Raw genomic sequence first — 26,934 nt, 5'->3', positions numbered from 1 at the left:
TCAGTTCTGTGGCATCCTTGCTGTGTGACCTTAGGGTATTTACTTTACTTTTGTATGCCTCAGTTTCCTCATTTAGAAGACAGGAATAATAAGGGTGTACCCTTTGAGCAAGCAGCTAAGATTCTTTACTTGTCTGGTGCATAGTAAATGCTCATTAAATGCTTATTATTTGAGGGAGGGAGAGTTAGAGATGTGGATGGTTGCTGAAGGAAACCTTAACCTCGTTTTTCAATTTTTCTCAGAGGAAACACAAAAATAGAAGAGGCTTGTGAAATGTATACCAGAGCTGCAAATATGTTCAAGATGGCTAAAAATTGGAGTGGTATGTATAAATTTTTTGTTTTGTTTGTTTGTTTGTTTTGTTTTGTTTTGTTTTTTGCTTTTCAGGCAGATAACTTTAAAATCATCTTGAAGGAAGAAATAGCTGTCTGCATTCCTCCTGTTGTCTGAGACAGGTGTGCTTACTGGAATAACTGGTGTGGTCACCATGGCCTGGAAGAAAAGAATCTTGATCTAAGTGAACAAAGCCTGTTTTTTTGTTTGTTTGTTTTTTTACCTAAACATTGGTTGAGAATTTCTTACTGTGGGAGGAGCTCTGTGGTAGCTGATTGAGGTTACATTGAGAAATGTGACAGTAAGAGTGTTATTTCTATAAACTCCAACAGATTTGTTGTTACTTTTTAACATAATGCTTTCTATCCAGTGAAATTACATGTAACAAATTACACATAACAAAATTAATTCCAAAATAGTGGAATTATTTTATTGGTCTGAGAAAAGATGACTCTTTCTAACAGTGATTTGAGAAACAAACTTGTCCCCTGCTATAAAAACATGGACGGGACTGGAAGAGATTATGCTGAGTGAAATCAGTCAAGCAGAGAGAGTCAATTATCATATGGTTTCACTCATTTGTGGAGCATAACCAATAGCATGGAGGACAAGGGGCGTTAGAGAGGAGTAGGGAATTTGGGTAAATTGGAAGGGGAGGTGAACCATGAGAGACTATGGACTCTGAAAAACAATCTGAGGGGTTTGAAGTGGCGGGGGTGTGGGAGGTTGGGGTACCAGGTGGTGGGTATTATAGAGGGCACAGCTTGCATGGAGCACTGGGTGTGGTGAAAAAATAATGAATACTGTTTTTCTGAAAATAAATAAATTGGGGGAAAAAAAAGTAAAAAAAAAAAGGGGGGGGCTTGTTATGTCTCTGTAATAGGATCTTTCTGTAATGAAAATGGAGCCAGCCTTCAGCTAGAACAGGGACTGGGTCTGTAGTCCTGGCTTGCACCTGCTACATGATCTGAAGTAGGGATGTTGCCCTCTACACAAATCTTTTCCCCATCTGCTTTTTTCCCCTAGCTTTATTGAGATATAATGGACTATAATATTGTATAAGCTTAGGGTGTATACTGTGTTGATTTACCCATTAAGGCTGACACTTTAAAAACATTTCAGTGAAGAAATTGCTATAGAAATATAAGAATCTGAATGAATGGTCCTTTCTGAGTAAAATTCACTTATCGATTCAGTTTTAGGTTAAAAGGATATGTTATGTTTTCAAAATGTACTTACACCTGAATTATAACATATTGAAAACTGTAGAAGAGAAAAGAACATTGTCTCACCATTTGTATCTTTTGTATTTTATAAAGGTATAATCCAAGGAATGATTTGCATGTATTGATGAGATTGGCCATTGTATGCATAACAGGAGCCAATCTGTTAGAAGCATTTTACTTGGGAGGCCCAAGCTATTACTCTACTCTCCTGAGGCAGAGCCCATCAGAGCTGCCATTCAGTTAGCTGCTGCCACATGTACTTGCCTACTCCCCTGGCAGCCCCTCCTGTGGGACCGCCAACCCCGTGATTCACCAGTTTAAGCGTTAAAGCATGGTGGGCAAGGGTTCCCCAGTCTCACTCAGTGGGGGGCCACTTCCTCTCTGATTGCTCAGACTGATGTCTGAGATTTTCAACACTGCCTGGGCACTCTTTTTCTCTGGCCAGAGCCAGAGTTGAGCCTGGGCAGGCTGGATCAGGAGTCCGTACTGATTCTTTTCTTTTCCCTCAGGTGGAAGTCCAGAAGCCTGAGTAGGAATTGTGTGGTTACCTCTGGAAGAGGAGTCAGAATAAGGGATGATAGCCAAAGCTTTGTGGAATTGAATGCTTTATTTCTTAATACCAGCAATGGGTTTTTTTGGTGTCTGTCACGATTTTTGAAATGACTAACAATATTTTTTTTAAGTACCAAAAGGTCTTTTGATGTTCGTCATCATGTTTTTCCTTCCTAGTGAAGGGATCTCTTTCCCATCTATTCCTTTAAGTGCTGACTTCCCTATTCCAGACCTCACTGAGCTGTGACCCCATAGACCTTGTGCTTCCCAGTCTGTGGTGGTTCTCTCTGAGCCAAGAACTTCATGACACTGGGGGCTCATCCTTGTCCAGGTTCCTTGTGCTGGCATTAAGGCATTAAAGCCTTCCAGAATTGTCCCCATAGCATTTTCAGCCTTCACCTCCCCTGCCCGCTGTGTTCATCCCTCCTGCAGGTAGCGTGGGCTTATCAGTAGCCTCTGTTCTGAGGTTTTTCTTGCCTTCAAGCATTTATTCCTTGTTCATGTGACTCCTGTGGCTAGGCATTCCTTCCCTCCTTCTTTTCTGCCACTCCAGAATTTACAGTCCCTGATGAAAACCTTTTCTGAAAAAATTCTGTGCGTAAACCTTTCACATTATGTCTTGTCCCAGCAGAAACCCGGACTGCACCTAACCAAACCCACCCATCATCCCACAAGGAATGTGCAAGTTTTCACATGTTAAACCTCATATGAAGTTCAGTCAGATTTTGTTATAACTTAAGAAACTTTGAGTTTTGAAATTGTGGGCCTAATTTTCACTCTTTGAGATACTTACTTTGTCCGAGAAGGCTCCATTAGCGCTTTCTTCAACAATGACAGCCAAGTCCATTGGGCGCTGTGAGAAAAAAGATGAGCAAATAAGTATTCCTGACCTCAGTGTTTTACCTTTCTTTAAACACCTGTAGCCTGAAGCCCTGGTCAGTGTTTAGTATATGTTGGAGTTGAACGGGACTGGCTCTGGTACCAAATGGAGACCTGTTACTCAGGTGTCACTTGGAGGTTTCCTGGGGCTGAGAGATACTTTTGTCACTGTTCAATTTGGTTGAGGTTTCTTTACACATATCTGAGTCGCACTTGACCACATTTACATGTGCTTTTGACTGAAATGCTGCTTTTCAGTGACAAGGAACTTTTCCAGGAGTAGGTCCAGTACTTTAAGAGCACAGACCACCCTGGGAACACCTGTTCCCCTGTGATTAATTGTAGTGACCTGTCTTCTTCAGCTGCAGGAAATGCATTTTGTCAGGCAGCCAAGCTCCATATGCAGCTTCAGAGCAAGCATGATTCTGCCACCAGCTTTGTGGATGCTGGCAATGCTTACAAGAAGGCAGACCCTCAAGGTAAGATGCACCTCCATCTCTGTGACTAGAACCATAGGGTCAATACCAGGGACCTTTCTCACAGGATATGCTGCTCAACCTTGGAGTCCTGGGAAAAATAAATTTTTGTGCTTTGGGATGATAGATATTTTAGTAATTTTAGGGATTTTTCCATAATCATTTTGAGGTTCTATGAGGAGAAATTGTGTTCAATTTGTCCTGGCTATTTAGTTGACAGCACTATTTTCTTAAATGCCATTTAACTTTATGAATATATTATTAGTCAGTAAAGAAAAGGAATGGTCCCTCACTCCTAAATACCTGGTGCATTTTAAGATCCAGTTAATGGGAGATTATAATATCTGATAGGTATAAACAACTTATTCACCCAATATTCATCTGACTTTTTGAGGAATGTTTTTCAAAGTACTGGTTTTGAAGAAAGAATGAACTTGTATATTTAAAGTGGCAAAATTTTGCAAATATTATTTCTTTTCTAGTTAAGAGTATAAACTCAGTGATTAAAAGTACTAACTTCTTCCTATAGCACATGCACTAGTAGCTGTGGAGTCTCATTTTTCTCTTTTAGCAGTGCATTTTAACACAGAAATCCCAACTTTTATTATGAATATATCATTGAGAATGAAGCTGCTTCCAGGGCTTTTGTATAAAGATTAATCACATTCTATTTCCACATGTTAAAAACTGGACATGGCCTAAATGAACAGCATGGATAGAATGGTAAAATTGTAATGTATCAGTATTCTAGAATATGATGCAGGCATTAATAAAGTCCCTGGATTAAGAGCTTCTTCAATGAGCGTCAGTATCTACATGGTAACCAAAGAACCTCATGAGAATTGAGATCTCAAATTTATGAAGAAAGGTGTGCATATAGAAATGCATCCAGAAAACACTGGAAGGAAGAGTGGATCAAAATACTAGCAGTGGGTTTGAGTGGCATTGTGGGTAGGTTATTTTTCTGTATTTTTAAAGATATAATAAACCACATTTCTTAATATAGCGTGGGAGGAAGTTGCTTTTAATTTTGTTAATCTGTGCACCTTTCTAATGCTTCAGTCAGGCCTTTTCTCTTTGCTGCCTCCTTTAAAGCAAAAGCAATAAATTTGGAGCTGTCCCCAAATGTCAGCCTTATAAAGACCACCATTTTGTGACAGGAAATTTGTTGGCTCAGTGTTTCAGAAAATGAATAGAATTTATTAGCAGTATCACTAGATTTTTTTTTCTTCCTTTTGGCATATATTGGTACACCAAAAGTTAGCGTCTTTTAATGTTGTATGAAATGTTGACTTTGAGTTGTTTGAACAGGTATTTCGAAGTGCTTTTGATTTTGGCTGCATGAAGAATCAAATCTACTGAAATGATCTTCCTTATGAAGGACTGTCTTCTATAATTCATATATATTATATATATATAATTCACATGAATTATATATATAAATTCTAGAAGACATATAGATGTACACATATATATATAACATATGATATCATTTGAAGAATGTTTTTACATTTATATTTTAGCAACTAAAGCTGATCAGTGTTGATGACAGCCCACATGGTTTTGTCTGCTTTTTAATGTAGTCTTGGCCCTGGCTGGGGTCTTCACTGTCAAGTTGAGAGTACTGAGCCAGTCCCAGGCCAGCTGCAGTTACACCTGCTGGGAACTGACCATACTGAGGTGTCTGGCCTTGTGTGTGATTTCTGCTTGCTTTTTACTAACTCACCTGCCCACCATCCACAGCAAATGCAACCTCTTTAACATTCTAGTAACAGCCAGGAAGATAGGCTCCCCAGAACCCTCTTTGACTGAATGGATTTTTCATTGTTTTTCTTAAATGCCTTCGCTTCAGAGGCTATCAACTGCTTAAATGCAGCCATCGACATTTACACAGACATGGTAAGACACTGCCTTGCTTGAGCGGCTATGGGGTGGAATCCTGGAGATGGCTTACAGTTGTACTTTTGTCGTTGTTTTTTGCTTCCCAAAGGGATTGACATTCAAAATGGTAAAAGCAGGACATAACTCTGTATTTTTTTTTTTTTTTTTTTTTTTTTTTACCCCAGGGAAGGTTTACAATCGCAGCCAAGCACCACATCACCATTGCGGAGATCTATGAGACTGAACTGGTAGACATTGAGAAGGTAAGCTGGGCACAGTTCCTCCACAGCTGGGTACGAGGCAGGTGGATGACATGACTCAGGGAGCTCTCTCCCAGAGGTAAGTGGTACAGCGCCATTGAGATGGCTTCATATGGAGGGTGGGTGGCCTGACAGACTGAAGACTAAATGGGCCTCTGTTGGGTTGAGCGTGTGGCCCCTGAGAGCCGGGTAAGGTTTACCAGGCCTTCCTGTTATCCTTTGCTCTGGGTGACTCATGTCAGGATGGTGGTGTTAGCAGAAGTCTTTTTCTTGGTCACCAAGGCCTCTGTGGCCCTGTGAAGGAAGCTTTAGGACTGCAGGCATCTTCACACCTTTATATTCAGGCCCTGACCTGGAGGAGGAAGGGAGCTGAATTCCAGCTTGGCCACACCTAGTCTGGTTTGCTGAGCTCTGATTTATAGTAGCAAAAGAAGAGAGGCAGGAGAAAATGCTCACTGAGCACCACTGTTTCCCAGGCTCTGTTCTTGCTTGCATGCTGTGGATTTAACTGCTTTCCAGTTTTACAACACAGAGGTCCCCTTATGGGTGTGGGAGATCGGACTTGGAAGGACTGCACTGCCTGGAATCACTTAGGTTGGAACCAGCGGAGCTGAGGCAAAGCTGGCCCCAGCACACAGCTTCCTCCTGTTTCATACTGTCTTCTCAGTCATGAGATGGCTGGCAGGGCTCAAGATACCTCAGCAAGAGGAAGACATTTGTCAGACTCCAGAGGCTGCCACAGTTCTGGAGACAGATGTTTGTGTAACACTGTCCTAAGTACTGTAGAAGGAAGACAGGAGGTGTGAGTGAGAAGGACAAACAGTAGTGGAATCCATTGGTTGTTTTTGCCAGGCTGATGAGTACCAGGCATGCTCTTAGGAGTATAGTTGTGTCCTATCTGAATAGTCAGAGCACTCCTTGAGCCTGCTGTGGCATCAGACAGGCGTCCCTCTTCCTCTCTTTTGTCTCATGGTTTCTCTCAACCTCTGGCACAGGTGCCTAATGGTGCCTCCTCTTCTCCCCACCCTCTAGTGTGGGGCACCCGGGGTTGACTCCTTGTCTTCCCTCACTCCACATTGCTCCCTTAGTACTCTCTGTGCACTCAGCATCATAGCTTTACAGATCATCTGTATGCCAGTGGCTTGAAAGTCCATCTGAAGTCCACATCTCTCTACACCTCAGATTCTACCCTCCTGTCTGTGACCATCAACCTCCAGCCCAGTGTGTCTGAGTCAGAATTCTGATACCCCACCATGATGTTCGCCTCCAAACCATAGGCATCCCTGCCTTCTCCTTTTCTGTACATCCAGCCTATAGGCGATTTCTCTGATGGTGTCCTCCATGCTCCCACGTCTGGGCACCTCTCACTCAACCTTGTTGTCAGCTTTCCCTGGATCTCTGCAAGGAGCCTCCAAACTGGCTTCCCTTCTTTTCCTGCTTGAGCTCTGAGTCCTGGGCATAGGGTCCTCATCACCCCTTCTTTTGGATTCACCCTCTTCTGCTTCTGTGCATTTTCTTAGGGAAAGGGGGCTTTATACTGACAAATAGCATGTTGACCAAAATTCTAGGGGACCATCAAGAGGGTAGGTGTAATATGTTAGCAAGTTAGGAAGATGGACACTGTTGTCAACATAAGAAATTTGCTCCTGATACGAAATGGTAATTTCATATATATTATACTGGTCTTGATAATGTCAATAATAGTGACCCTCTACCCCAGTGTAAGGATTGCCAGAGCAATCCTTGTCAAAAGTACATCAGATTGTGTCTCTACTGCTTACAACCTGATGTTGCCTCCTCTTCACCCAGAGGAATAGCCTTGGAGATGGACTCTGAGGCCCCACTGATCTGCCTCTTCACCCCTGTACCTCTCTGAACTTTCCTCTTGCTCTGCCTCACCGTTCTCCCCCATGCTATACCATGCTGTGGCCACCATGGCCTCTTTGCTGATCTTCATACATGCCAGATGAGCTCCTATCTCAGGACCTTTGTATTGCTATTTCCTCTGTGGGGCTTTTCCACAGATGCCTACATGGCTAACTCCCACTTGTGCTTCAAATTTTTGCTCATTTGTTACCTTTTCCATGAGACTTATCATGACCACCTAGTTAAAATTGGAACCCTGGCCTGTCACGAATACATACCCAGACACCTCCCCCACCTTAGCTTTTTCTTTTTTTTTGCAGCACACTTATTGCCTTACATCATATGCTACAAATGCTTGCTCATCATTCCTGTTATTCATCATCTTTCCCTACACTAGAGTGGGTGCCTATATCTGCATAGAGCTTTGCCTCTGGTTTACTGATGTATCCCAAGAGCCCAGAACTCTGATAAATCAGCAGATAATGCACCCATCTCTGCCATAGCAGCATACTTACCAAAGCACATAGAATCTTGGTGTGGGGAGTTGTCTCTTACTTCTAAAGTTGGATTGGCATTGTTAACCTTTGCCCTCTGACTTCATGCTAAGCACTACCTTGTAGTTGTGCAGCACAAAATTCAATGACTTTTACACAGAATTCATGATTTGGCCATTTTTTGTCATAATATGCCATGGTTTTCTAAGAATACTTTGCTTGTGACTAAATCAGGGCCACTGAGTGTGTTGCTTGTGCCCCTTTTTATTGGGGAAGCTATCTGTAGACTCTGGAGAGGGTGAGGAGACCCAAACCTGAACCCTTCTTTGCTCTCTGGTGCAGAATTGATAATGAACAGAAAGGAGATGGGTCTAGTGTGGCTGGGATATCTTTTTGGTCAGGGTGTCTTGAAGGGCTCAACATCTTTATTGAGGTTGAATCATCGCGGGGGCAGCAGTCATGCAGATCGTCTTTCTAGCAGAGGTTGCATTGTCGACTCCTTGCCCAGCATGGTCAGGAAGGAACTCTGAGTCAGGAGCCCACGGCACTGTGTTGCCTCTGCTGCCAGGGCATGTTTTCGGGCAACCACTTCATACATGGGTCTCCATAAAATTCAGAGTGGATAAAATGATCTATAGCATACTCTTGTTTTCCTTCTTTAAAGATTTTGATTTGTCATGGCAACTTCTAATGCCCGGATGGTTTTCCTGCCATTCTACGAGTTGGCCAGCAGGTGGCATCTCCCTTCGCTGATGTGGTATGCCCTTTTAAAAGCAATTTAAGAGTATTACTCAGAAAAAAAAAAAAAAAAAAAGAGTATTACTCAGCACACGCAGGGTTACCTTGTGGTGTTCCCTGATATTTGGGCTCCTGTGTTTATTTATTTATTTATTTTTTTAAGATTTTACTTATTTGACAGATATTGAGAGAGAGCAAGCACAAGCAGGGGAAGCAGCTGGCAAAGGGAGAGAGAAGTAGGCTCCCTGCATAGCAGAGACCCTCCCTCACTCCTCCCCCCATCATGACCTGAACCCAAGGCAGACACTTAACTGACTGAGTCACCAGTTTAGAAACATTATTGCCTTAGCTTGGTGCTCGAAGTTTAAGTTTGAAAAATCAATTATCAGTTATATATATTGTTTGAAAAATCAGTTGTATGTATATAATGTAAGGTATCTTACATTTCATTTACTACAAATGAATTTTTTTCCCTGTTAATACAAGCTGTTGTATGTTCTCTGATTTAGTTAGTGAACAAGTATGGAGTTTCAAAGACTCACATTATTTTTTTGATTTTATGAATTAAACAGTAATAAATGGGTCCTCTTTAAATGGGCTTTTTAGAAAAATTTTCTTAAGATTTAGTCATTTCTTTTAAGGAGAGAGTGTGCACATGGGTGTGTGTGTGAGAGAGAGAGAGAGAGAGAGAGAGCAGGGGGAGGGGCAAAGGGAGAGGGAGAGAGACAGATTCTTCAAGCAGATGCCTCACTGAGTGCAGAGCCTGACTCAGGGCTCAATCTTATTCCATGACCCATGAGATCATGACCTGAGCCCAAACCATGAGCCGGACGCTTAAACAGCTGAACTACCCAGGTGCCCCTAAATGGGCTTTTAAATGACCCAGAGGAACTGTGATTCATTTCTGTTTCAGCCCCTCAAGAACATGATTTAATACTGTTTGTTACTGTGTAGGTGTGCCTGTGGCAAGTTCATGTTAGGTCCTATCTAGGGGCACATGTTCTAAGAATTGATCCCATCTGAAAGCCATTTAAATCTATCTACAAAGTAGACTCTTCTTGTGACTTAGAAATTGCATTTGCTTTAGGACACTGATGAGGACCACAGTCCTAGAGGGTCTTGTCTCTCATTTCAGGATTCATATATTTTCCAGCATCGTGACATTTACCAGATTTCCCAGGAAGGAATATTATTGCAGTTCCTTTGGTGGGCTACTTAAATAACAGGATAACAAGCTGGTTTTGTATTTATTGTTATGTGTGGTGTTGCTATTGGTGGCTGTGCTCTACTTTTGATATTTATCATGGTCTTTGAAATTGTAAGAAACAGCAAGCAGATTTCTAATGGGAAGGGTCTACTTGTGCCTGTTAAATTTCACTACATTTTAAAATTCTAAACCAGGTGTGGATATCCAAAGATGACCTGTGAGGCTGTTGCCAGGCACCCGCTGGTGAAAGGACAACATAGGCAAAGGGTGGGGGCCACGGGGACTCTGGAAGCCCCCGCCCCTTACCCAGAAATAGTTGTAGAGGAACATGGTATTGCTGGTTTGAGTCCTTAGGAACCAGATTACTATTTCCCAGTGGGTTGCAGTATGCAGCCGATTGGTACCTGTATCTTCTACACAGGGATAGTAGGGCAGGTCTCTGTCTGGTACTTTCCAGTGTCCTCGGAAGAGCCAGTCCCTAGAATGTGGTGGGTCAGAACTGATTCCTGGGACAGGTGTTTAGTGGAGTAGGAAGTATCACACCACAAATAAGCTTTCTACTACCAAGTATTCTCCACAGCCTATGGAGGAGAAGGTTGGTGCCTTCATGAAGATAACAGAAGCCATGGGATTTACAGGACCTTTGAAATACAGTAAATGGAAGATTAAGGTTGTAGCCCTGCGCATGTATACTAGCTGTGTGAAGAAAACTGACTTCGAGGAATTCTTTCTAAGGTGTCAGATGCCTGATACATTCAATTCATGGTTTCTTATGACTCTGCTTCACATCTGGATGTGTCTAGTCCAAATGAAGCAGGAAGGGCAGAGTGGGAAATACTTGTGTGGGATCATAGTTCATTTTATGTGGGACGATGTTGCAGTGTGGCAGAGTCATGGGGCTTAGGATCATCTAAAGCAGAACTATCAAATGGGGTCACAAAATGGGTTAATGTGGTTTTTTCCATTACGATGTTCTCCCTACAGAGTGAGGAATGAACAGAGTTTATATATGTATTATAAAAGTCATACATGTTCATAGACTAAAAAATCAAACAATAAAAAGCATTTAATGTAAAGACAAGTGTCCTTTCCCCGTTCCAACCTCCCAAAAGTAACCATTTTTTTTAAGACTTTATTTATTTGACAGAGAGAAAGATCACAAGTAGGCAGAGAGGTAGGCAGAGAGGGGGGGGAAGCAGGCTCCCCGCTGAGCAGAGAACCCAAAGCGGGGCTCCATCTCAGGACCCCAAGACCATGACCTGAGCTGAAGACAGAGGCTTAACCCACTGAGCTACCCAGGCACCCCAGAAGTAACCATTGTTAAGAGTTGATGTGTATCTTTCTAGTTGTTTCCTATATAAGTGTAAGTTATAAATATGTGTCCTTTAACATGACACAAATGGGCTTAACCATACAGTTTTGCATCTTGGCTTTTTAACTGAATACATATTAATTTTTTTTTAAGAGTTTTTTAAAGTAATCTCTACACCCAACCTAGGGCTCAAACTCAGGACCCTGAGATCAAGAGTCGCCCCAATGACTGAGACAGCCAGGTGTCCCTATATGAGATACGCTTTTACTTTATGATTGTTTTTAAAATTCAAAACATTTTAACTAAGACAGAAATCCCTTTAATCATGAATCTCATCGATAACCTAGTCAGTTACCTCTTTTCAGGTGGTAATCAACTGTTTCCACTCTGGTGTTTATCTTTAAAAAGCTTTCTTCTGTGTTATCTATAGAAAATATATAATATTGGTTTTGTGTGTGTATATTTGATTATACATATCATCCTGTATACTAATATGCACTCAATATGTACTTAATCTTTTTTTCACTTGACAGTATGTCTTGGAGATTTTTCCATGCTACATGGGAATTACTAAGTGGGAGGTCATCACCACATTGTATTTGTTATAATTATTTTCACACACTCCTATATCATTATCAAATGGTATCCTGTGCTTACTCTATGTATAAAATTGTGGTCTTTGAAGCTAAATCATGGAGGTGATGGTTTCCTACTGAGAGGATATTTCCAAATTCTCATGTCTTTGGAGGAATTGTATATATAGGAACAATATAAGGAACAATATATATAGGAACAATATATAGGAATTAAGATGAACACATCTTAAGATGTTTCAGGGACATTTACATGCCTTTCTCTGGGACAGCAGACCATTGGCATTTCTGTTCATTCTAAAAGGAAGATAGCATATGTCAGAGTTTTAGCTCCTATATAGCAGCGTCAGCATCATCATCATTTGTTTTGGAGTCAGTGAGTACTGACTGTCTTTGTAAGTGTGTTCTTTGGTTTCTTGTTCATTTTTTTTCACTATCAGGCCTTTCTGCTATCTTTGCTATCCAGAGTGGGTCAGCAGCCTTGAAGCGATTCATGTAGCAGAGTGTTCCACATGCCCTCAGGTGCTTACTGTCCAACTCTGGCAGCATCCAGTGGATATAAGGTGGTACTTCTAGTACCAAATCACTTAATGACAACCAGTGACACCCCCTGGCCAGCCAAAGCTTTAGCTGACTGCCATGCAGTGACACAGTAGCTCTTCTGATTAGCCTGTTTTTTTCTTGTCACCATTGACTAAACTTGCCTGGACGTTAGACTGCTAGAGCCATGTGGGTACATGGCTTAATGAGCTATAGGTTACTGACTTTTAAACCTCAGGAACCTCTTAATTATCACCCCCCACCATGAATTTCCTTTGGACCTCCATAAATATCTCCATCATGATCTCCAGCACTTTGAACCTTCTGTGTTACTTTATAATGTTAGTTCCACTTGACTGCATGCTTGGTAAAGCCAGGAGACCTGTCTTAACCACGTTTTTGCTTACATGGTGAAGCGAAACACTGAGTGAATAAATACTTGTTGAATGAATGAATAAATTGAATTGCAGCCTCTGAAATTGTTTTAAAGCCCCCCCCCAAAAAATGAGCTGTGACAACTTCTTTTCTCTGAAACTTCTCTGTTAAGCCACTAGATAAGGCTTTCCTTTCAACTACAGCTTCTGTCAAAACTTGGGAATATCATAAAGTTTGATTATTGTTTTAATTAGTATTATCAAAAACCAAGCTTTCGTTTTCCTTTTTACTATGATAAATCTAGCCGTAGTTTACAGTTTTAACATTTCGATGAACCACTATCATTATTTAAGAACTATTAGGTTAAACCATATTGTCCACATTTGGCCATTTATTTTTACCCCCAAAACAGCAGTTACAGACAATTCAATCCAACACTGTTCATTGAGTTCTGGTGTTGTAAGAACTGTAGAAATAAGTAGTGACACTCCCCACCACCCCCCAGGAGGTATAGGGGCCATCATTTGAAATGCAGCTTGCCTTCATTCACTTAGCATCTATTTATTGAGCACTGCTGTATGATAGACATGCTAGGCTCAGGGACATAATGGTGAGTGAAACTCTCTTACAACCTGCCCTCGCAGAGCTAACATTTTAGTGGGAGAATAAATACATTGATCAGATCATCCCACAGGCATGTGTATGTGACAGCTCTGACAAATGCTCCAAAGGCATCTGTCCCAGATGTTTTCTATATGTGTTTATGTATTTGTAAAAAGAGGGCCACAGTGTGTCTTTCATGTATTTTTGTTAATTTAATATTTCATGAAGAAATTTCCATATTGATACTATCTGTCATTATCTTTTTTTTTTTTTTCAGGAGGCTCCACCCACCCAACGTGGAGCCCAGCACAGGGCTTAAACTCACAACCCTGAGATCAAGGCCTGAGCTGATATCAGGAGTTGGACCCTTAATCAACTGAACCACCCAAGCACCCCATCATTATTCTTAATCTTAGGGTAGTAGTCTATTATATTTTACTACTTGCCTTGTTTCTAATTTTGCCTCTGTTATAAATAATACTCAGAAAATTTATTGGGGGAGCATATTAGTTAGGGTAGGCTGACCAAAAAGACCCAAACCATAATTGTTTAAACCTAGAAATGTCAGGGTGCCTGGGTGGCTCAGTCGGTTAGGCTTCGGCTTGGGTCATGAACCCAGGGTCCTGGGATCAAGCCCTGCACCAGGCTCTCTGCTCAGCAGGAAACCTGCTTCTCTCCTTCTGCCGGCCCCTCTGTCTGCTGCTCTGCTTACTTGTGCTCTCTCTATCAAATAAATAAACAAAATCTTAAAAAAAAAAGCCCGGAAATGTCAGTTTTTCACACACTGTCAATGTGCTTTGTAGTCCAGACTTGGCTAATATTGACTGTGACCCCTTCAGCCCGAGGCCTCAGAGTAAACAAATTCTATAAACCAAGTCATTTTTGGTCTTGGTCATTGTACTAGTACTTGCAGAAAGTGGGGGCTGAGGCATTAATGGCCAAGTCTGTCTCCAGTCAGCTCTGAGGAGCCATACCCAAAGCTTTAACATGGTTCCCTAAGCCTGTTTGGTTTGTTGTTTGTCTTTGTGCCTCCCTCTTATGTCATTACTTGGTACTTCCTTGAAGCTATGGGCTTAGTGGGAAGGGAACACCTGTAGACTGTTGTTTGCATAATGCCAGCTTCCTCTTTAGGACTTACTGGGAAAACCTTGAAATTTAAGGCATAGCTCTATAGACCCACCACCTGTTTATGTACACCCACAAGTTAAGATTGGTTTTACAGGGACACCTGAGTGGCTCAGTCAGTTAAGCAGCTGCCTTCTGCCCAGGTCATGATCCCAGTAACCTGGGATTGAGTCCCACATCGGGCTCTTTCCTTGGCAGGGAGATGACTTCTCCCTCTGCCTCTGCCTGCTACTCTGCCTGCCTGTGTTCGCTCTCTCTCTGACAAAGAATAGGTTTTACGGGGCACCTGGGTGGCTCAGTGGGCTAAGCCTCTGCCTTCGGCTCAGGTCGTGATCTCAGGGTCTTGGGAACAAGTCCCGCATCGGGTTTTCTGCTCAGTGGGGAGCCCGCTTCCCCCGCCTCTCTTTGCCTGCCTCTCTGCCTACTTGTGATCTCTCTCTCTGTCAAATGAATAAATAAGATCTTAAAAAAAAAAAAAAAAGAACAGGTTTTGCTTTTTTTTTTTTTTTTTTTGGTTTTGCATTTTTTAATCACTGTTGGGAAAAAAAGCAGTTCGTGACACATAAAAATCATGTGAAGTCAAAATTTCATTGTCTACAGATAAAGTTTTTGGAACATAGACATGTTGCTTTTGTGGCACTGCAGGAGAGCTAAGTTGTTGCAACAGATCGTATGGCTCACAAAACCTAAAATATTTATATTTTGGGCAATTACAGAAAAGTTTGTCAGACACTTAGTTTAAAATGTTGTTCAAGCTTACGTTTTGCTGTTTGGGATATAGAGGTCATTGGCCTTTCCAGTCTTATGAGGCCCTATCATTGGACTTTGCCTATTCTTTTATAATTGCCTACAAACAAGCTAATTCTTTCCCGAGTTCTCTCTCACAAAACTTTGCTGCCATAGAGCTTCTTCCCTTGGAGTTTCTGGCTCCAGTAGGGATGTGTTTGTGTTCTGCCTTCTGAGTTGTCATATGCTTGATTAGGGTTCCTAACTTTCCAGCCTGCAACTTGTTTCCTCTCCACTTGACTGTTAATTTAGCACCACATATTTTAGATTGAAGGCAACATCCTTATTCTAGATGACACTTAAGGTATTAAGGAGGAAATTCTGTGCTGCTGTAGTAAGCGGTAGATCTCTTCATATGTCTCTAATATAGCTGTCCTGGGTTTGGCAGCAGTGGGTACATGGTGGTTGAAGTATATTCTGCCCTTTGTAGTAATTTAGGAATCAGGTGGACAGCAGTTCTGCTGTCTTCAGCTTTTGGCTTCCACTATCACTCCAGACTTGTTCATTGGCATTCTAGGTCTTGGGAGCAGAAGAGACCTAGAGAAGGGTGCACAGTTAGGTGGACAGACCAAGCCTGGGAGAGGCTCACAGCATGCCTCTTTACATTCTGTTGGAAACAACAGGTCACAATGACCTGGAATTGCATTAGGGGCTGGGGAAATGATGTAGCTGGGCGTTTGCTTTGGGGGAAAGGAGGAAGAGATTTTGATGGATGGTAAGTATTCTGTCACTAGGCTTCTCTGGATGTGCATGCTCTCTTGTCTTCCCCAAATAAAGGAGGCCATCTGTGAAAGGTGTGCTGTTGAAATAGGTTTATTATCTATAGGAATAATACCACTGCAAATTAATGTGTAATTGTAGCTCTTCTGAGAAGTAGTTTGAATAAAATGCATGTGTGTTTTTCAGGCTATTGCACATTATGAACAATCAGCTGATTATTACAAAGGGGAAGAATCCAACAGGCAAGTGCTGTTTTTCTTAATCTAACTAAAATTGGTTTTGTTACTTGCGATAAAAGACAAACCTTTACTATACTCTGTGAGCATATCGGGCTGTACCAAATAAAGGTGTTGTACTGGGATACCTTTTAATTTTTCTGTTAAATTTTGTTAATTTGCTCTGCTCTGGTTCTTGATTTCAGTTCAGCTAACAAGTGTCTGCTGAAAGTGGCAGCGTATGCTGCCCAGCTGGAGCAGTACCAGAAAGCCATCGAGATCTACGAGCAGGTGAGGCTGCTGTGGTCTCAACAGTTTCTGGCAGAAGTCACTGAATCTTGTTCTTTCTTAATTATACACTTCATTGAATTTTACTTTTTATCGAGATTTAATTCACACATCATATAGTTCACTCTGGTAAAGAATACAAGTCAGTGGGTTTTAGTATGTCACAATTGTGTAACCATCACCAGCACCTAATGCTTGGAATTCCAAGCATTTTTGTTATCCACTAGTGGGGAAGATTCCATTCTTCCCTCCTCCCAGACTCTGGAAACCAGTATCTAGTTTCTGTCTTAATGGATTTGTTTATTCTAGGCCTTCTATGATAGGTGGCCTTTTGGGACTCACTTCTTTCACGTTGCAGTTTTTTTTCAAGATTCATCTTTTTTTTAGCATGTAATGATACTTCCTTTCTTTTCATAGCTGACTAATATTCTGCCGTCTGTTTACCTGTTTATCAGTAAATGTTTACCATTTGAGTTTTCTTCATTTTTGAACTATTTACGAATAATGCTGCTCTGAACATTGGTGTTCATGTTTTTGTGAAGGGAGGCTTGCCATTGTCTTGGTTATATGCCTGGGATTGGGATTGCTGGTTTATGTGGCAGGTCTGTTTTTAATTCTTTGAGGAACCATCAGACTCATCCACAGCGCCCTGCCCCATTTTACATTCCCACCAGCAATGTGCCAGGATTCCAGTTGCTCCTCATCCTTACCAGTACTGTCTTTTTGGTAATAGTTACCTTAGTGAGTATGAAGTAAGTCGTTGTGGTTTTGATTTCCATTACTTCTTACCTTCATGGTTGGTGATGTTGACCCTTTTCTTGTGCTTGTTAGCCATTTTATATCTTCATTGGAGAAATGTTTATTCAATTTCTTTGCCTATTTTTGAAGTGGGGTGTTTGTTTTTTAGTATTATATTTTAGGAATTCTTATTACTAAGAAGTTAGAAATTCTTGTTTTAGAATTTATATTTTATTTATATTTTAATTCGTATTTTAGATATTAATTCCTTATCAGATATATGATTTACACATATTTTCTCCTGTTCTTTGGGTTGCCTTCTACTCTTGTTCATGTCCTTTGACATGTAGTTTTGTTTTTGTTGTTTTTTTAAAGGTTTTATTTATTTATTTGACAGACAGAGATCACAAGTAGTCAGAGAGGCAAGCAGAGAGAGAGGAGGAAGCAGGCTCCCTGCTGAGCAGAGAGCCTGATGTGGGGCTCTATCCTAGGACCCTGGGATCATGACCTGAGCCAAAGGCAGAGGCTTTAACCCACTGAGCCACCCAGGTGCCCCTAACATGTAGTTTTTAACTTGAAGTCCTAAGAGATTTATAGTTAGAGCCCTTAGGTTTAGGTCTTAAATTCATTTTGAGTTAATTTTTGTATATAGTGTTAGGTGAGGACCCAACTTCACTCTTTTGCTTGTGGATATGCAGTTTTCCGAGCACTTTTTGTTGAATACACTGTCTTTTTGCCATTAAATGGTCTCGGCCCCCTCATAGGAAATTATTTGAGTGATACTCTGTTTGACCATTCTGTCCCATTAGTCTTATATGTCTGTTTGTATGCCAGTATCACATTGTCTTGATTTTATGGCTTTGTTTTAAAATCAGGAACTGTGAGTCCTTCAACTTTGATCTTTTTTTTTCAACCCAAGATTATTTGCCTATTCTGGGACCCTGTCATGTCCATATGAACTTTAAGATCAGTTTGTCAGTTCATACTTCTTAGCCAGCTGGAATTTGATGAGGATTACATTGAATCTATAGACCGATTTGGAAAATATTGACATCTTAACATTCTTAAGTCTTCCATACTATGAACCCAAGGTGCGTTTGCTTTTGTTTAGATCTTCTCTAATTTCGTTCAGTAACATTTTGAAGTTTTTAGTGTGTAAGCTTTGCACTTCTTTGATTAAATATACTCCTAAGTATTTTATTCTTTTTAATGCTATTGTAAATGGAATTGTTTTCGCAGTTTTCTTTTCAGATTGTTAATTGCTAGTTTTATATACTGCAACATTGATGAATTAGTTTATTAGCTCTAATGGGTTTGGGGTTTTTTTGTTTGATTTTTGTTTTTCTTTGATTCCTTGGGATTTTATTTGTACAAAATCACGTTTTCATGTTATCTGCAGGTAGCTCTACTTATTCTCCAGTTTGGTGGCCTTTTATGTCATTTTCTTGTTATTTGCCCTGACTAGACCTTCTAGAGCAATGGTAAATAGAAGTAGCAAGAGCACACATCCTTGTCTTATTCCCATCTTAGGCAGAAAGCTTTCAGTCCTCATCATTCAATAGGATATTACCTGCGGGTCTCTGGTGGATATGCTTTATCAGTTTGAGGAAGTACCCTTTTCTTCCTTTGTAGAGTGTTTTTATCCTCAAAGTATATTGGTTTTAGTCGAGCACTTTTTTATCCATCTGTTGAGATAATCATATGTTTTTTGTTCTTTATTAATATGCTGTATTCCGTCAATGGATTTTCATATTTTGAACCAACCTCTTACATTCTTGGGATAAATCCTTCTTGATTATTGGAAAGTTTGGGGGTCTTCAAGAGTACCTTCAGGTTTGATAATTCTCTGGAAGCACTCACAGGATTCGGTGGTTAAGTTGTTACGCCACAGTTATGGCTTATTATATTAAAGGATACAGATTAAAATCAGCAAAAAGAAGAGGTGCTTAAGACAGGGTCCAGGAGAGTTGCAAGTGTAGAACTTACTTCCTTTTGTCCTTCCCCAGTGGAGTTGTACAGACAGTACTTACTTCTCCCAACAATGATGTGTGATGAAATATCCATGGAGTATTGCCAACAGGGGAAGAAGTTCACCTTATTGGGTGTCTAGAATTTTTATTGTGGCTCAAGTCACAGATTCTCCAGTCCCTCCTTAGGTTGAGCTGAACCATATTGTCAGAGACATCCAAGTAAGCAAAAACACTCTTTCAGGTGGACATTCCAAGCAAGGGCTTAGAGTTGACTCCCCAGGAGCCTCAGACAAAGGCAAGACCTCACTTGGGAGAAAACTAATCCTGTACTGTATAATGTGTAATCCTTTTTATAAGTTGTCTCAGTTAGTTTGCTAGTCTATTTGGAGGATTTTCAATGTATATTCATGAGAATATTGATCTTAAATTTTCTTATGAGAGCTTTGGTTTTGGTAGCAAGGTAATACTGCCCTTATGGAATGAGTTGGAAAGTATTCCCTTCTCCTCTTCGGAAGAATTTGTGAACGATTGGTGTTCGTTCTCTAAACATTTGGTAAGACTCAATGATTTTCTCTGTACTTCTGTTTTTAAGTTTCATTGATTTCTAATGTTATTATTTCATGCCTTTTTTTTTTTTCATTTAAATGTTTTCACTCCTTTATAAATCTTCTGTGCTCTGGCCACTCATCCCTCTCTCGGTATCTCACACCCCTGGCAACCACGGAATTTTTTATAGTTTTGCCTTTTCATCATGTCAAATGGTTAGGATCACACAGTATATGGACTAGCCCATTGGCTTCTTTCATTTTAGTAATATGCATTTAAAATTCCTCCAGTTCTCTGATGTCTTGAGAGCTCATTCGTTTTTAGGGCTGAATTATTTCCCATTATGTGAATGTACCCCAGTTTATTTATCCATTCACCTACTGAAAGACATCTTCATTCCTTCCAAATTTCGGAATTGTGAGTAAAGCTGCTATAAACATCCCCAAGCAGATTTTTGCATGGACATTTTTTTCCACTTCTTTGGGTAAATATCAAGGAACACAACTGGTGGATCTCACGGTAAGAATATGCTTAGTTTTGTAGCATACTGCCAAAACTGTCTTCCAGTAGGGCTGTACCATTTTGCATTCCCACCACCAGTGAATAAAGTTCCTATTGCTCCACATCCTTGTCAGCATTGGGTGTTGTCAGTGTGTTCTGGATTTAGGCCATTCCAATAGGTGTGTGGAGGTATCTCATCATTATCTGAATGTCATTTTCCTGATATTGTATGATATGGAGCAATTTTTCATATGTTGACTTGCCATCTGTGTATCTTCTTTAAAATCTTTAGTCCATTTTTTAATTGATAATATACTTTTATTTTCTGTTTTAATTTTTTAATTTTTTTATAGACATATAATTTATTTTTAGTCCCAGGGGTACAGGTCTGTGAATCGCCAGGTTTACACACTTCACAGCACTCACCATTCATGCTTATTGTTTTAGATTTATTTTACTATTCCTTTTTTGGGGAGTTGAGATAGGAACTGAGCTTATTGGTTTTCCTCTTTGTTGTGTATGCATGTTTTGTGCTATAAGTTTCCCTCTAAACACTGCTTTCACTATGTCTCACAATTCTGTTATATTATTTTATTTATTTCATTGTATATATTGATTTCTGTGGATTGTTTAGACATGTTTTGTTTAGTTACCAAGTGTTTGGAGATTTTCTTCTTTATCTTTTTGTTGTTGATTTCTGGTTTGATTCTGTTGTAGCTGGAGAATACACTATAATTTCAATTCTTAAAAATTTAATAAAGTTTTATGACTCAGAATATGGTCTGACTTGGTATTTGTTTGTGGGTCTGCTGTTGCTTCATAATGTGTTCTGTAGTGTTGATCAGATCTTCTTGGTTGATGGGATTGTTGAGTTCCATATATTTGTTGATTTTCTATCTCAGTACATTGTTGAGAGGGGAGTGTTGGAGTCTCTGTGATTGTGGATTTGTCTCTCTTCTTTCATTACTATCAGTCTTTGCTTCATGTATTTGCAGCTCTGTTGTTTGCTGTATACATGTTTAGGTTTGCCATGTCTTTTGGTAGGTTGACACTTTTATCATTATATAATGTCCCCTGCTGTCCCTGGTAGTTTTCTTTGTTCTGAAGTCTACTTTATCTGATATTAATATAGTCTCTCCTGCTTTCTTCTGATTAATATTTATATTATCTCTTCCTGTCCTTTTTCTTTGAACCTGCCTTTATCACTGTAATGGAAGTGAGTTTCGGATAGCATATAGTTATGTTAGTTTCTAATCTATTCTCTGAATATCCAATCTAATCTAATCTGATCTCTGAATCTCTTAATTGGTGTATTTAGACCCTTTATATTTAATGTAATTATTGATATATTTGGGCTTAAGTCAGCCATTTTATTTGTTGTTTTCTATTTATGCCCTTTATTGTTTTTCTGTTTTTCCTGAATTATAGTGCGTTGGTTGATTATCTGTAGTGTTTTCAAGTAAATGTCTTTGACTAAATACTAGTCTTTGACTAGTTGCTGTAGGTGTAATATGTACATGATTTATCACAAGTTGATGATGTTACCATTTTATCATTTTCAGTGAAATATAGAAGTCTTACTTTCTGTCCCTTTGTCTTCCCCATTCAGTATAAATTAACTGTTTTCTCTACATATGTTGAAAACTACCTCAGTCAAGGTTATAATTGTAATTTCAATCTTCTAACATAATTTTAGAAAACGCAGGAGAAGAAGAAAAGCCTATTGTATTTACCCATATTTTAGTTATTGTGTCCTTTTTCTTCTAATGTTACAGGATTACTTCTTTCACTGTTTCCTTTGCATTTAGAGAACATCCCTTTGCCATTCTTTTAGGGCTGGTTTTACTGGTGCAAATATTTGTTCCTTCATCTGGGAATGTTTTGATTTCCCCTTGATTCCTGAAGCACGTTTTCCTGGGGTATATAGTTCTGGGTTGATAATTCTTTCCTTTTAGCACTTGAAAAATGTGCCACTTAGGGCCTCCGTGGTTTCTGATGAGAAGTCTGCTTTCATTCAGACTTATTTTTCTCCTGTAGGTGAGGTATTGTTTTCTTTTCTAGCCACTTTTTTTTTTTTTTAAAGATTTTATTTATTTATTTGAGAGAGAGAGACAGTGAGAGAGAGCACGAGTGAGGAGAAGGTCAGAGAGCGAAGCAGACTCCCCATGGAGCTGGGAGCCTGATGCGGGACTCGATCCCGGGACTCCAGGATCACGCCCTGAGCCGAAGGCAGTCGTCCAACCAACTGAGCCACCCAGGCGTCCCGCCACTTTTTTTTTTTTTAATGCTGATTGTATTTATTCTATTTTTTTAAGATTTTATTTATTTATTTGATAGAGACACAGCAAGAGAGGGAACACATGGAGGGGGAGTGACAGAGAGAGAAGCAGGCCTCCTGCTAAGCAAGGAGCCTGATGCTGGGCTTAATCCCAGGACCCTGGGATCACAATCTGAGTCAAAGGCAGACACTTAATGACTGAGTCACCCAGGTACCCATTTCTGGCCACTTTTAAAGTTTTTTCCTTAGCTTCTGTTTTTGAGAAGTTTATGTGACTTGGCTTGGGTGTCTTTGCTTTCATCCAGTTTGGATGATTCACTACTTCAATCTGTAGGTTCTATGTTTTTTGCCAAATTTAGGAAGTTTTCAGCCATTATTTCTTCAAGTACTCTTTCTTCCCTTCTCTCTGTCCTTTCCTCCCAAGACTTAGACAACCTGAATGTTAGACCTTATTTTATAGTCATATAGATCTCTGATCATACTCTGTTCATTTGTTTTTGTTTTTGTTTTGTTTTTCAGTCTGTTGTCTCCTCTCTGTTATTCAGACTGAGTAATTTCTAGTGTTCTGTCATTAGTTCACGATTCTTTCCTCTCCTGTCTATTCTGATGTTGAGCCTATCCACTTTTTATGAAGTTATTTTGCTTTTCAGTTCTGAAATATCCATTTGTTTCTTTTTTGTATCTTATGAGATTTTTTTTCGCTGGATATTTCTTTTTTCTTTATTGATGCTTTGTTTTTTACTTAGTTTTAAACATTTTTTTTAAGATCTTATTTATTTGACAGAGAGAGAGAGAGAAATCACAAGTAGGCAGAGAGGCAGGCAGAGAGAGAGAGGGGAGGAAGCAGGCTCCCTGCGGAGCAGAGAGCCCAACATGGGGCTCGATCCCAGGACCCTGGGATCATGACCTGAGCCGAAGGCAGAGGCTTTAACCCACTGAGCCACCCAGGCGCCCCAGTTTTAAGCATTTTTATAATCGCTTATTGAAGCATTTTTTTTGAGGGCTCCTTTAAAATCTTTGTTGTATAATCTTAACATTTCTGTTATCTCAGAGCTTTCATCTGTTGGTTTTCATTTAGCTTAAGATCTTGTTTCTTAGTGTTGTGAGCTACTATGACAGCTGGACCGGATCATGTTTAAACCTTCTCTCAGGGGTGCCTAGGTGGTATAGTTGGTTAAGCGCCTGACTCTTGGTTTTGACTCAGGTCATGATCTTATGGTCATGAGATCAAGTCCTGTTGTTAGCCTTTGTGCTCAGCATGGTGTGTGCTTGAGAGTTTCTCTACCTCTCCTGCCCCTCCTGCTCATGCTCTCTTTCTCTCTCCTTAAAATAAATAAACCTTCTCCTTCAGCTGGTTTTCTGTGACCCTGCTCTGGCAGAAGAAGGGGCATGTTGCTTCACTCCTGGGTGGGGGTGGCCATTCCCACCCATGCTTGCTCTCCACCAACATCACATTGGGATTGTTCTCATTATTGCCAAATGGTGATAGAAGTCTTAATACTACACTAGGCCTCTTCTGAAACCATGACTGCTGGGGGATTAGAGATGATGTCTCATTCCTACTGGGTGGAGGCAAAGCTCCAGGCTCCCAACATAGTCTCCATTGCCTTGCAGCAGGCATGAAGGAGGATGGGCCATTACAAGCTGGCAGGGATGAAGACATGGCTTCCTTCTGGGCCTTCATGAAGCCACTTTGGCAGGGGTTTGGGGTTCCTCCACAATTGCAGTCTCAAAAGTATTGACATCTCAGCTCCATCTAGGGTCTTTACTGAAGTGAGTAGGGTTAAGGACCATGATATTCTATGGCATTTGGCTAGAATGAGCAGTAATTACCAACTTTTCTGTCTTGTTAGGTTGCCCTTTTCCAGGTCCTTCAGCTAGAGAAAGCAAACTTCTGAATATTCAGAATTTTTTCTTTCTTTGCTTCTTTCCTCCTGCATCTAGTGTGGCATTTATGAGTTGCTGGCTTTTTCTATTTTAGGTTGAGGTTAGGTGAAAGAAAAAACCCAGAGAACTCCCTGCTGTATTTTATGTGTGTCTCAAGGACCCTAGCTGGTCTGCTATCTTGTCTCTACTTTTCAGTCTCCTTTTGTTGATTTTATATAAAGTGACTGGGGCTCTCAGTTGCTCTTAGCAGGAGGGATAGAGAAAAATAATGTCTTTTCCATCTTCCTGGAAGTAGAAGTCTTCTGGGTCATTTTTAACATGTTAGTACTTTATGTATCAAATATTGTTTCTTATATAGTAAAATTTTCTAGTGTGTGATACTGAGTTAAAAAATATATTCATAGCAAAACTGATGTAAGACATAGATATTTTCTAAAGGGCAGGTAAGGATCAGTTTGCCTACTATAAAAAAGTAAACCTTTGAAATCTATTCTGCTTCCTGTGCCTAGGTTGGGGCAAACACCATGGATAATCCTTTGTTGAAGTACAGTGCAAAGGACTACTTCTTTAAAGCAGCGCTCTGTCACTTCATAGTAGATGAGCTGAATGCTAAGGTAAGGAGTCACACAGCGCAAGTTTCCGCTGCACTTTACCCATGAGAACTCGCCTCAGGCCTTCTGTCATTCATGATATGCTTTGTTGGGTGATATTGGTTATAGCAAAACCAAGCTGCATGCATTAATAATAATAATAACAGTTATACTACGCTGTGCATCCTAGCTGTAATCTTGAAACTGCTGCTGAAGTGGTAGCTGTGTTCCTTTCAGTAGTTTTGCTTTAAAGAAATTAGGGGGTTGGGGCACTTGGGTGGCACAGTTGGTTAAGCATCAGACTCTTGGTTTCAGCTCAGGTCGTGATCTCAGGGTCCTGGGATCCAGACATGTGTCGGGCTCCTGCTCAGTGGGGAGTCTACTGGAGATTCTCTGCCCCTCCTGCTCATGCGCTCTCTCTCGCTCTCTCTCTCTCTGTCTCTCTCAAACAAATAAATCTATCTTAAAAAAAAGAAAAAGAAATTAGGGGGCAAAGTGGTGAGACAATAAAAGTGGAATAACATCCTTTGTTTTAAACTCCAAAATTATGTGGGAACATGGACTGGGGAGACAGGAGTCAGAGACTTGGACTGTCGTTGTGTCTGGGGCTCGGACAACGGAAGTAAAGCTGCTGAGAGGAAAGGTGTCCTTCCCTCCAGCCTTTAAGCAGAGTGGTATTTATGTGGAATCTGGACATTGTTAAGGAAGGGCTTCTTTATGTAGTGAATGGTCACAGAAACTTGGTTTGTGAGTTTTTACAAATTAGATTTGGTCCAAGTTGTTTTCTCTACAGCAACCTAATTCAGAAAAACTGGTTTAGAAATTTATTCTTAACCGAAGTTAGTAATTCAAACTGAACAAGGTTTCCTGTGTTGATTTTGATGTTGAGTTTAACAGCATACTTCTTATACATTTAAATAGGCTGCAGATAATTCTTAACTGAAGTAGTAAGATGTTCAGATAGAAAGGGCTTTATTTCCTGATTCAGTGAGTGGGGCATTAATGAGTGGCTTTTCTCTTTCAGCTTGCTCTTGAGAAATATGAAGAGATGTTTCCAGCATTTACTGATTCAAGGGAATGTAAGTTATTGAAAGTAAGTAACACCACAACTTTGAAGAAGAAAAACGCCCTTTGCTGTCAGGTGGGATCAGGTCTAAAATGAAACTCTAATTCTCTGAGGAGCACTGGTACTCTCCTGCTTTTGTAGAATGGGTCTCAGATGCCAGCAGAGTCAAAGACATAAGCATTGTGTTCTAAACCAAGCAACTCAGAAATGTTAGCACAAAAACTAGATTCCTGACTTGGGGTAACTTGTGGCTTATATTTGAGAATTTCCTCTATTCTGTAAGGTATTTGGCAACATCAATTAATGTGATACTAAGGCTATTTCTGTATTTAAAGTATCTATTCATAGGTGGAACATTTTAGCCTACCAAACTAATTTTTTCATGCTTACGCTACCAGAAACTTCTAGAAGCTCATGAAGAACAGAACAGTGAAGCTTACACTGAAGCAGTAAGTTATGTATTTGCAATGTAGTACATTCTCAGAAGCTTAGAAACATCTTTTCATTGTATGAGTGCTGAACGTTTATTTGAAGATTTTTCCGATATACCTAAGTTGTATTTCCCAAAGGCTATGTTATATGTCCCACAAACCTTTGTAATTACTTAATTCCATTAGCCTGTTGAATTTAGCTGGGAGACAAATTTAATACACTATCACATACTGTTAAAATTTGCTGTTTGAATGAAATACAGCTTGAAATATAAAAAACAGAATTTGGTATATTCTTGGCATAAAAGAAATGGAAGATTTTTTTTTTTTAATATACTCATTAGTTTTCTGTTTTCCCATATTTGCCTTCTTATGTTTATAATTAAGCAGATTGCTCAGTATCCTCCATTAATTTACTCATGGCTTTGACACAATAGTGGAAAGGAATGTTTTCTGTT

General features: G+C 40.1%; 1 protein-coding gene and 1 pseudogene across 2 annotated transcripts in view; both read left to right on the top strand.

Annotated features, from left to right (window-relative positions):
- NAPB (NSF attachment protein beta) overlaps positions 1–26,934 on the top strand; it is a 46,689-nt gene that overhangs the window by 16,244 nt on the left and 3,511 nt on the right. The window contains exons 2-10 of one of the 2 annotated variants that reach the window (XM_044263569.1): positions 243–322; positions 3,353–3,469; positions 5,319–5,365; positions 5,533–5,610; positions 16,153–16,208; positions 16,388–16,472; positions 24,899–25,003; positions 26,004–26,072; positions 26,444–26,494. In XM_044263569.1, the coding sequence (XP_044119504.1) occupies positions 243–322; positions 3,353–3,469; positions 5,319–5,365; positions 5,533–5,610; positions 16,153–16,208; positions 16,388–16,472; positions 24,899–25,003; positions 26,004–26,072; positions 26,444–26,494 (688 nt within the window). Of the gene's footprint in view, positions 1–242; positions 323–3,352; positions 3,470–5,318; positions 5,366–5,532; positions 5,611–16,152; positions 16,209–16,387; positions 16,473–24,898; positions 25,004–26,003; positions 26,073–26,443; positions 26,495–26,934 lie in introns of those variants that run through there. The other variant, XM_044263570.1, reaches the window with a different exon arrangement.
- LOC122916324 lies at positions 10,241–11,084 on the top strand (annotated as a pseudogene).

This window comes from Neovison vison, chromosome 8 (genome assembly GCF_020171115.1).
Source record: "Neovison vison isolate M4711 chromosome 8, ASM_NN_V1, whole genome shotgun sequence".
Classification (NCBI taxonomy): domain Eukaryota; kingdom Metazoa; phylum Chordata; class Mammalia; order Carnivora; family Mustelidae; genus Neogale; species Neogale vison.
This window is presented reverse-complemented; position numbering and strand designations above follow the sequence as displayed.